This window comes from Zingiber officinale, chromosome 5B, assembly GCF_018446385.1.
Source record: "Zingiber officinale cultivar Zhangliang chromosome 5B, Zo_v1.1, whole genome shotgun sequence".
Classification (NCBI taxonomy): Eukaryota; Viridiplantae; Streptophyta; class Magnoliopsida; order Zingiberales; family Zingiberaceae; genus Zingiber; species Zingiber officinale.
Window position 1 is genome coordinate 116,051,967 of NC_055995.1, and position 12,363 is coordinate 116,064,329.

General features: G+C 37.5%; 1 protein-coding gene across 1 annotated transcript; it reads right to left on the reverse strand.

The window, feature by feature from the left end:
- Nucleotides 1–3,827: 3,827 nt before the first annotated feature.
- LOC121986955 (zinc finger MYM-type protein 1-like) lies at nt 3,828–5,455 on the reverse strand. The gene is made up of 4 exons (XM_042540876.1): nt 4,855–5,455; nt 4,509–4,746; nt 4,397–4,427; nt 3,828–4,250 (listed from the first exon to the last, which is right to left on the reverse strand). The coding sequence occupies exons 1-4, from the start codon at nt 5,453–5,455 to the stop codon at nt 3,828–3,830; spliced, it is 1,293 nt and encodes a 430-aa protein (XP_042396810.1).
- Nucleotides 5,456–12,363: the final 6,908 nt, after the last annotated feature.

The following is a 12,363-nucleotide window of genomic DNA, read 5'->3' on the forward strand; positions in this document are numbered from 1 at the left end:
TTTGGTATTGGCGATTCGGGTGATTGTGGTGCACTCAATATGTGAAGAGTAGAATTTTTCACCATGTTCTCAGGTGGCTGTGCTACTTCCAGATCATTTCCAGCAATAAGTTCAGCAATGCTCCTTTCTTTATTCTTGTGATTCGATGCCTCGGCGATCTGTGGACCTTTCGCCACCCTGCTATATCCGACCTTGCCTTCTACTTCAAGTTCATCGATAGCCACAGTATCCAACAGAGGGCTTTCACTCTCCAGTAGGTCGGCTGGAGATTGTACCTGCCGTCGAAGAGCCAAGGCCCAGCTACGCAGCAATACCCCCTCAAGCCAACCAACACCGGAAGCATCTTTAGCAGCGTCAAGTAGACGCTCACAGAATTGTTCAGGCGAATAATTAGAGATCGAACATTTCCCAACGCCTTCAAGATTCGAATCCGTCGAGGAACCGCAAAGAAACTCCGACATCAATCGATTCTCCGTCTCAGCCAAGGCGTCCTTGACAGCTCTCACGAAACGAGGGGAGGCACTCTGCCTCAGCATCCGCGGCAGATCCTCCTCAAAAGGAATCACTTTTGAAACCTCAAACCGAGCAACGATCTCGGCGTCGCCAAAGAAGGAAACGAGGACGGAGTTCCCATCCACAAGCATCTTGGTCTCGGGAGCAATTTCCGTGGAGGGATCGAGGACCTCACCCGGCCACCAAGTTCTGACCTTGAGCTTTCCCCAGACCAGGTCGCCGACCCGAAACGCTCCTCGCTCTGGTTCCTCTCGACCGGGGAGAAAGGGGGAAACCGCGGGATCGGACGCGCGGCGGGCGCTCCGACTGAGAGGCGGAGGATCGGGTAGCTTCGCTGCCGGCGGTGGATCTTCCGCTTGAGGCTTGAGGGATTCCATTTGGGAGCGAAGCAAAGCGGCAGCCGAAGCAAACAACAAGCGAGACGAAGAAGAGTGGAGCGGAAAGGGAGGATTTGGTGCTCAGCTGCCTTGAGCACGGCCCCATCTTAAACGCACACAGAAACATATCCCTCCAACAAAAGTTGTCAGGGCCCACCATAAGAAAGCCACATGATTGGCGGGTGCGACATTCGTCAGATTTTGCTCCATCGGGTGACTTTATTTTGAGGAACGACGGTGGACGGTCGGAAAGCAACCCGAAGTGATGACGGCTCCACGTTTCGGTGTCGGGCCCCACCATGGGAGCCTCCGGATCCGGTGTTCTCCGGTGGATACACTGAGTCTCTTTGAACCATTCATCATCCGCAACGTGTACAGGTCCCTACGACCTACATCTGATTTGACAGGGCAGAGCCGCAGAGGTCCATGTTTTGAAATTTAGATGGAACCAATAGAAAATAAGTAAAATAAATATTTAAAATATATCTAAATATATTAAAGATAAATAGATTTTATTTTAATGATTTGATCGACACATCGAATAAATGAGATTTGTGTAAGATGGATATCATTAGCCCGAGGTGAATGGATTGGGCTTTGATCTCGTGAAGTTGGGTGAACACTATGGGATATTTAAAATTAACATATAAATCAATATAATATTGTAAATATTAGGTAAAATGTTATAATAATCGTGAAGTCTTGGAACCTAAAGGCTCATAAGATTCAAACTCTTTCATTACTAAGTTTTAGCTAAAATGGGCTGTTAAACCTACTTTAAAAAAAATCACAAAAAAATGGATAAAGACGAGAGATGTTGACGATAATCAACGAAAACGGGTAGAATTGATATAAACTAATCCGGTAGATTAACCATCAAAATTTCGATCACTAAATGTAATTAAATTTAATGGTGGATTTTAAATTTAATTTTTAAAATTAACAAATAAATTTAAATTCCAACGCTAAAATTAATAATTGAATATAATGTATCAATCAGTTATTTTAGCCACAAAATTTAAATTTCTTCATTAAAATTAATGATCATCACTAATTTTATCAGATATAATTTAATATTTATAAAACCTATACAAAATATCAATACAATCAATATCAATATAACACCAATCAAAATAATATCAACACTAATAAAAATAATATTTAATAATAACATCTAAATATATATATTTATAATATAATACTAATTAAAATAATATTTAATAATAACACTTAAATATGCGCAATTATAATATCAACACTAATCAAAATAATATGAATCATCAATTTCAAATATAAATTTTTATCTAAATTAATAAATTACATCGAATATTTATCCTAATAACTTGAGCTTGAACAGTTACACAAGGAACGGGACCGGATAAATAGGCATTGCTTCTCCAAAATGGCTTAAACGTGTCTGCCTCATGCATTCTATCCTGCAAACATGATAAAAATTTGATCAACAAAGTTTTAAAGCATTGTTGCAAATTCTACGTTTCATTCTATCTGAATGCCGACCGCTAAAAAATATTCCAATTCACGATGAAAATATAATTTTGTCATTAATTTAGCATCAGAATTATACATCCGTCCGTTGCTGCCGCAGCCACCTAAATAATATAAAAATCATAGTTAATTTGAAGAGATTAACGACGAAATTTATATTTCCATTGTTAACATTAGCAATTGGATTATATGTCTATCGCTAAATAGTGATGAAATTATATCGTCGTCGCTATTTAGAGATGAAAATTATATTTCGGTCGCTAAGTTAGATTATCAGGGATTCCAATTTAGCGATGGAATTAAAATTCCGTCTCTAAGATAGCGCCGGAAGCATTATTTCCATTGCTAACATAGCAAGAGACATATTATTCTCGTCACTAATGCTAAATCAAATTAGGATTATTAGAAATTTTTTCTTGTCTCACGCTCTCTCCTCTTTATTTGGATCGACCTTCGATGTGTTCCTCAAAATGCGTGTCATCTCCTCTCTGACACCCAAGTAATCTAGCTCTCCCCTCTCCTCTCTCATCCCTTCTTCGGTTGCGACTTCAAGCGGGCGATCAATGTGCTTGCGATGCTGCGACGTCCAACCTTGCAGTGTGTTTGCAAGGCCATCGCGATTAGCCTTGCGTTGTGCTCGTAGCTTAGCCCTAGCCGCACTAAGTTTGGTCGGCCTTAACTTTGCCGGTTGCAAGATCAGCATGTTGCCTAAGTGAGCTCGGCAAGCTTGGCCACGACCTCAACTAGGCCTGCTCGTTAGCTTCATCGTCCGCGAGCTCGACATCGACCGTGAGCTTGGGCAGTCGTGAGCTCGACCTTGGCCACGAGCTTGGTCGGCTAAGAGCTTGCTATGGATTTATCCGAGATCAATATTTTGTTGGAGTTAAAGAGTTTGTGAACTTTGTTAAGAGTCATCCAAAATATATGAATGGTGCTGAGTTACGTTGTCTTTGTAATCATTGCAAATATAGAAATACATCTTTCCGTGATAAGGATACCGTGAAAGGACATCTATGTAGAAATGATTTTGTTTTAAATTACTATAACTGGTAATGTCATATAGAACCTTGTTTGTTTCATTCAATTTGAACTTAAGTTGCTTCTTCATCTGGCATAATTGCTCTAGGCAATGGCGGATCCAGAAATTCAAGCATGGAGGGGTGATCGTGATCCGAGCGCGGCGATTTTTTTTTTTTTTGAACAGTTAATAAATTCTATGTAATTGAAAAATATTTTTTAAATAACTTGACATACAGGAAAGGTACAATATTATGAAAAAAACTCGTACAATAATATTAAAGTAGTCTACAAACGAATACGTGACAATTGCATTCTTCGAGACTCCATGTTTTGAAAATGCTGTAAAATTAGCTCATTGTTGACAATATTAAAAACATCTTTTTCGATATAGATTATCAAATTCTCATTCATTCATTCATCTCCAATCCTGTTTCGCAAATATGTTTTGACAATATTCATTGCCGAAAACACCCTTTCAACGGTTGCAGTAGCAACTGAAAGAAGTAAGGCTAGCTCAATTATCCGATAAATCAAAGGAAACACACGGTTCTTCATTGTTTCAATCATTTTCTTTTTAAGAGCTCCCAAATCTGAAATGCCTTCAAACCGTTCATCTGATCTGACGTCATCAATATATGTTTCAAGCTCTTGTTCAACTAACATACGCTCATTCCAAGAAAAATCATCCTCATAAAAATGAGTCAGACGTACTAACTTCTGTACATCAAATCTAGAGAATGAGTTCCTAGGATCAAGGCATGACATATAAATCAGCAAATCTGTAGTTGTTTCAGAGAAACGATTATCCATCTCATGTAGAATAATATCGATAACCTGCAATTTAAAAACCAAACAACAAAAGTTAAAATTAATAAAAATATTACTATTTAAAAGAATTTAATTGACAGTAATTAAATAAAAAATAATTATGAAGTTAACTCACAAAAGATTTCAACATGGTAGTAGTGATAAAAATTAACATTTTTTCCATCTTTCTTCAAACGACTACAGCTGTTGATGTTATCTGTCATATTAATTATTTCAATAGAATGAATGTTACAAAACTTCTTCACATCCTCAAGTCAAATATACCATCCAGAATCTCTCAACTTTTGCAATTTGCCTTTCACATTATTGATCAAACGCATCATATTCACAATATTTTGATCTTTCTCTTGTAGAACAGTTGACAAATGATTTGTGATTACTAATATACGTTTCATCAATAGTAGAATAAACACAAATTCATACATCTCCATTTTTTCAACCAAAGTTCTACTTAAACCCTTAGAAGAACGATCACCATTATTAATCAAATTTTGAAGAACCTCTATAATAGATGGTCATATTTGTTCAATACGACATAAAGTTGAATGATGAGACCCCCATCATGTATCTCCAGGTCTAGCTAGACTAGTTTCTTGGTTTAGTCCTCTACCAGAACTAATCTCTCCTCTTTCAAGAAGTTTAATTTTTTTGTCATGTTCAAGTTGTCGAAGTTTGTCAGCCCTTTTGCAAGATGATGCAGATGTGTTCACAACTGAACCAACAATCCACATAAAATCACAAACATATTGATTTGCTTGAGCAACGGCTACAACCACTAGCTGAAGTTGATGAACAAAACAATGAACATATAATGCATACGGATTTTCTTTCATTATCAGTGACTTTAAGCCATTAAATTCTCCAGAGATATTTAAAGCACCATCATATCCTTGACCCCTCAATCTCGCCACTGACAAACCATACTTAGCAAATAAAGAGTCGATTGCCTCCTTCAAACAAGCAGTTGTAGTAGTTGCAACATGAACTACAGTCATAAATCGTTCAATCACTTCTCCATGTTTGTTCACATATCTAATAACAACTGCCATTTGCTCTTTCACTGAACAATCACGAGCCTCATCAAGTAGTAAAGTGAACCACCTATCTCCAAGATCAGCTAGAATAACATTTGTGGTCTCAACTGCACAAGCATTCACTAGTTGTGTTTGAATTGTTGGGGCAATCATTTGATTATTTCCAGGTGTATTCATTCCAACAATTGTCGCAACTTCTGGACACTCTGAGATATACCATTTGAGCAATTTTAAAAATTTACCTCTATTGGATGATGTCAAAGACTTATCATGTCCCCAAAAAGGCAATCCTTGTAACAACAAAAATCGAATTACTTTTAAAATGGCAATCAAGCATTTGCGATAAGAAACTTCAACCTCATGTTTCTCTGATGAAAATGAATATTCCACACTTTATCTTTGATTCTTGAAACCCTCAAAATGTATTTTTGCCTCATTGTGTGCACTACCAACTCCACCTACATGCTCATTGAATTTTTTAATTATTTTTTTTCCAATTTATGAAACTAGATCTCGTAAACACATCATTTCCTCCAAATCCTATATTACTAGGTCTAAAAAGATAACATCAGAAACAAAAGGATGCATCCTTTGAAACACTATACTCCAACCAATCACGATCTTTAAACCAAACTTCTCTGAAACATCTATTGTCTCTACCCATTTTTTTTTCTTGGAAAATTATGGCCTTGAGGTTGACAAGGGCCCATAGCAACATATTCTTTTCGAATATTATCTCTAACACCAACATGATACTCTTCAATCAATTTTCGTAAACCAGGATCAACAACAATTTCTACTTCATTACTCAGATTTCCAATATTTTCAAATAAAATTTGCGGAGGAGGAGGTGGTGGTGGTTGTGCTGTAGGAGTAGACTCTTCATCGGGAACACTAGACGATTCAAGTGAACTCCTAGACCCCTTTGCAAAATATTTCAACATTTTCTACAAATTATAATATATGGGAAAAACATCAACATAAAATATTATTTTATTAAACTTAATGTGAACAATTTAACAATAATTAAATTAAATTATTTAGCATCATTCATCATTCATCGACACAATTCTTTTAAAAAAACAAAATTAATTTAGCATAAATTATCAATATTCACAAATCACAATTAACTAACAACTAATAAAAAAACTAATCTTATTATATATTTGGAGTTTATACAAAAAACTAAATTATAAATTATCTAACAATCAAATATACAAAATCTAAATTTTCAATTATCTAATAATCAAATATACAAAAGCAACTAAACATTTAAATAATCAAAATTTTTAATTGTTAATTGTATCATTGTAATCAAGAAACAATTAATAAAACATAAAACAATAAAATAAAATAAAACCCACTTACCTAAAGGCTAAAGCTATGGCGATACGTCACGCGTGTGATCGACAGGCGTAGGGGGGGGGGGGGGGGGGGGGAAAAAATTCGAAAAAACTGAATTAACCGAACCAAATCAACCGAATTTAGAAATTCGGTTCGGTTAATTCGGTTTTCGATTTTTTTTTTAAATTCGGTTTGGTTTTAGATTAATTCGGTTCGGATTCGGTTTTGAATTTTGTAATTCGGTTAAACCGAATAAACCGAATAAGAATATTATTTTTATTAATTTTTATTTTAAAATATAATTAATTAAATAAAATCTTTATTTTTAAAGGTAAAACCGAATAGAGTTTTAAAATTCGGTTAATTCGGTCTATTCGGTCGAAAACCGAATTAACCGATATTTTATCGGTTCGGTCGGTTCGGTTTCATAGGGAAATTCGGTCGGTTCGGTTGGTTGAAAAGAAAATCGGTTTATTCGGTTTTCAGTTTATTCGGTTCGGTCGGTTCGGTTTTGACCGAATGCTCACCCCTAGACAGGCGGTAGGGGAGCTCCACTGCTCCGGGACCAGCAGCAGCTAGGAGCCTAGGAGGTGGCGGCGACACAATAGCCTGTTGGGCGGCAGCAGATAATTCTTGTGACTCTGTCTGTCGGCTCCCTTGCGAGTTGCGTCCGGCGGTGCCACGGCAGGGTTTAGCTGGAGATCCTTTGGCTAATAAGGGACGCTGGTCGGCAGATAGGTGGCGACACAACGGCAGAAAGTTGGCTCACCTTTGGTTAGCAGAAAGAAAAAAAGGGCAAAGATGTTTTCTTTGTGAGTGGCAGAAAGAAAAAAAGAGGAGAGAGAAAAAAGGAAAATAAAAAATAAGCCCAATTTATATATGTAAACTTTGTTCAAAATTAAAAAAATGAAACTTTCTTCATTCTCTGCTCGTTTTTTTTCTCCAACGGTTGTGAAGAGGCCCCAATTTTTTTTTTGTTCCGCTGGCAAGGGGGGGGGGGGCGACCACCGACACCGACCCTTGGTAGATCCGCCCCTGACTCTAGGGGAATCATCATCTAATGAGAATGTAATACAATCAATGGTTTACAACGCAATGAATGCAGTTGATCATTCCAATATAGATGAAATACCAACATCTTAAGTTCAAGAACTATATAACATGTTAAAGGTTAGTGAAAAAGAAGTGTGGGAAGTCATTCCATTTAGTCATTCCCAACTATCAGCTATTGTAAGGTTGTCAAACATCATGGCAAAACATCATTTCTCAGAACAATATTACAATGACATTTATCAATTGATGTCAGAATTGCTCTCTACTGATCACCTAAGACTGAGAGGCTCTACAATACAAAGAAATTGGTGAGGAGTTTATGTTTATGATATATTATAAACTACAAGTGCACGATTATCGTCAAATAATAAAAAATATTGATTTCATGAGGACTGAAAATCAAGTATCAATCTATGATATAAAATTAGTTATCTAGAAAATATAAAAGTTATGAAACTCTTGAGAAAATAGAGGAAATTACGAGGAAGAGTTTCTAAGAAGAAATTTGATGTTAAGAAGTGATCTTAAGACTTCGGTTTTACCACAATGACGGTAAACACCCTAACCTATATTTGGTTCCTGATTCTCATTGATTGTTCGCGTAGGTAGACAATCCCAATTTAATCGACATGTTCTTTTGGAACTACGTCTGTGTATTCATCCAAATTTGATGTCTACTTTTAGGGCGACATTGTTGAAGAATCGCTTTCTTATGGAGGTGTCTGTCATGAGATGCCCCACGGTTCTTGAATTGCCTTCCTTTACTATGTGGCGCCGAATCGAAGTGGACCCATTAAGCTCCATGAAAGCCTAGGAAATCCTCGTGGTAACTGGATCTATATTAGCGACTAACCCCCCATATCTCGATATTTTATGGGTCAGAGGTTCACCTTTCAGTCCTTCCCCACACCCCTTGATATACGAAAATATGCTTTTGACATCGAGTTCATGTATGCAGAGTAGAGCCGAACCATAAATAATCAAATCATAGAATAAAGAAATGTAAATATATCAAACTATAGAAAATAGGGTGTCTACATGTCAAAGAACTACTTCCTAGTCCTATAATCAAGAGTACGACTCTATAGACATGGTGTTGTAACAAAAAGACATAGTTTAAGAAAACTCTTACAATTCAAACTCAAGAAAAAGAGAAAAATTTTATTCTATACATCTGTGTCTTGGGACACGACCGAGCATGCTCTTTACTTTATATCTTCGTTCCAAGGCTCTTTTAACTCCGTTTAACTCCACTTCTTTGCCTTATCAATGAAAACGCATCAGAACATATTTCCCAATAAGAAAATAGCAAAACAATACTAAAAGAGAATAAATCATGCAATGTATGCTCTTAGAATGTCACAAGATGAGTGTAAAATATTAATAAAATTCTAAATTGAACTCATCAAAATCCCCCAGACCTAAATCTATACTTGTCCCCAAGTAAAAACTGATGTCTAGACCAATGTATATGAATAAGCATCTCCGATCCCTAGCAAGTTCACCTAGATTGATCAAGTAATAGAATTATTAAGCTAAGATGTACAAATAACTTCACCAAGTCCAACAAGAAGGTCACCGTGCAATGTGTGTAACCCGATCCTACAGTTTTCAATTTTCAAACCAAGTCAAATCATCATTCCATCATGTTCCTAAAGTTTTCAACATTAGGTACTTACCTACCAAACGCGAGGTTCATCCTCCTAACATAGACACAAAGTCTCAAAGGAGCACTCGGTAATGAGAGAAATCAATAGGTATTTGTCAGTAACCCAACTCGATCTCAAAATAGTACTTCATCATTTCTACCCAAGATATCTATTTTTTATCTCATGCTGAGACATGATAGAATTCTTATTAAATAATAGGATCTTATAAATTGTTCATTCTAATATGAGAATTAAGCATTTACTAATCAACAATCAAACCTTATCAATGGTTAATTTACTAACATCATAGTTAATTTACTAACATCATCAATAATGTGCTTGAATACTCTATATATGTATTCCAAAAACTAGTAGCTCTGTGATTTACCTCCTCCGTGTTGTATTCACCTTTTTTTTTGCCACCTTGAATACTATATATAGGTATTCCAAAGGCTAGTAGCCGCCCGTAATTTACCTCCTCCGTGTTGACCCTGGGACAGGTTGGCGGGGGCGCTGGGGGTGAGCGTATTCGCCTTTTGCCATCTTGAATACTATATATAGGAGTCTCCTCGGTACGGTCTAGTGGCTAGCATATGAGGTGTTGCCACCATGAGGTCTGGGGTTCGAATCTCGGCAAAGTCGAGGTAAATGCCTCCCTTATGTGCTAGTCACTATTCCAAAGGCTAATAGTCACCCGTAATTTACCTCCTTTGTGTTGGCCCTGAGACGAATTGACTGGGACGCTGAGGGCGAGTGTATTCACCTTTATGCCACCTTGAATACTATATATAGGGTAACACCATCTTTTCCATATGCTTGTTTCATAAATATATAAAGAAAATTTGAAAATAGGGTAACTTTATCTTTTCCACATGCTTTTTTCAAGATATAGAAAATCATCTACATTGTGCTAAGAGTGCATTGCTATTAACAATAAACAATCATTTATCATATACTAATTAATGCCAGTGCACAAAGAAGATTGTCTCCAAATAATTTAAGAACACGTTAAATAGGGCTGCACAAATAGCATTATTTTGTTAAGTGTCAAATAGAGGGTTACACAAACAACAAACAATATTTTTGTCATAAAAAAATTCCATCCCGTGCTGCACACATGTGCCCGACCTCTACCTTGCCCGTGGCCTGGTCAAGGGAAAGATGCTAGGTCACACTCGGCCTCACGATCTCGTTGCGAGGCAATAGTTGAGGTCACGTGCGACCTTGCGATTATAGGATCGTAAAGCTCTAGGGGGAGGGGTGAATAACGTGATTCACTTTTCATAAAAACACAATAGAAAGCGCGGAAAAGAAATACACAAAAATAACACGGCTAACACAAGTTTCTTTTACTTGGTTCGGAGGGTTCGATGACTCCTACTCCAAGGCTCTCACTCGCTGAATGCTTTCGTTAGGCAATAAACTATAAGCTCGAATAATTACAATGATATAAAAAATTAAAGTGCACATAAATGCAATAGACCGATGACTTGTGTTGAAGTTTGGGCGTAGTAGAGATCTCTTCATAGCGTCATTGAGAGTTTTTCAGAGTAGTGCTTCAGAACGAAAGTTGTAGCAATTTCTATTGTGATGCTGCTGGTCAAATAAGGGCAGAGCCAAGCATTGGCTTACCCAGGTTATAGCCAAGGTGGCCCAGCTGAAGATTTGATTAATTTTACTTGTTCACACCTTGCATTTTGGATTTTCAAAGGGAAAGAAAGGGCTTTTAGCCGAGCGCCATTTGGATAACATTTTTAGGCTAGGCGGGCTACCATTCCTGACTCCACCAATGTGGTTGAAGCTTCTTTTATAGTCCTTTTTGGGCACCTGGACCACCCTTGGGGTCTCCACTGTGACCTATCTGATCATGCTTCGACACTAAGTTATCCAACTCTAGATGCTTGGACCACCCTTGGGCGACCGGAACGCTGACATGGCCGCATCTCATTGAAACCATATCCATCTCGCCTCTATCCAATCCTGAGTGCCTGGACCAGCCTCATGAGCTTGGACTCTGACATGTATTGACCAATAAGAGCATGCCAACTCAATTGCACACGTGGCTGCGTTCGGCCCAATCCAGGTGCTTGGATCCTTCTGGAGTTGCCTAGAAATCCTTTTTTCAGCAAACTTGCAACTTCAATTTCCTACAAGACATGTCAGTCCAAACAACAAAAAATACTCTACAAAATAAAGTTAACATATTAAAGACAAAATCAATTTATTACTTAGATTTTGTCTCACCAGGAGCAGGATCTAGTCACGGTCTCAACTTAGATTTCCAAAATAAATCTAAGTTGGACCAGCGCCTACAGCCCCACTGGGGCTCGTTCTCATTGGATCACTCTCCTCTAGTGCTTACCTCACTTACCATTTACCGACTTACTCGATTCTTGATCCAGCAGGTCTTCCGGCAATATGCCCCATCTTGACTTCAGCTAGTTGTTACGTCCCGCGAACCCAACTGGACTTCCTATAAGAATCTATCTGGTCTTCTTGCCAGTTTCCAACTGGACTTTAACCTAGTATCAGATCCTATCAAGTCTTTCAATCCTGCATACTTAGTAAATAGGTTAAATCATAAGTCTAATTTTAACTTTTGTTATATATCAAAATTTAAGTTTGATTATTAGTGCAAATATTACCAACCACGACTTCGTTGTGAGGCCACAGCCGAGATTGCGCCTGGCCTTGCAACCTCACTATGAGGCCACGACCAAGGCACAACCTATTTGCAGGCAAGATGAGGTTGGATGTCGATAAATCGAGTAGGAGAAGAGGGGAGAGAAGCGAACCTGTAAGGTGAGATCGCGAGAGGAGGTCGCGTGAGTGTGAGGAATCATGTTAGGAAAAGTTTAGAGGATAGATTAGCTTCGAGAAAAGAACTAGGAAGTAAAAGAAGCCACAAAAATTTATTCCTCGCACGAATTATTAATTTGTTTATTTCGATCACTAATTTATGAAATCAATTTGATCTCTATTTTAGCGATCAAAATTTTAATTTAGTCGCTAATTTAATGATGAAAATGAATTCCATCG

Bases quoted from the DNA above. Each gene is read 5' to 3' on its own strand.
- LOC121986955 (XM_042540876.1), bottom strand. From the start codon at position 5,455: ATGAATACACCTGGAAATAATCAAATGATTGCCCCAACAATTCAAACA. The intron at 4,428-4,508 runs GTATATTTGACT...TAACATCAACAG, and splicing joins AAGTTGAGAGATTCTGGATG to CTGTAGTCGTTTGAAGAAAG. The intron at 4,251-4,396 runs GTTAATTTTTAT...TTTAAATTGCAG, and splicing joins TGAAGAAAGATGGAAAAAAT to GTTATCGATATTATTCTACA.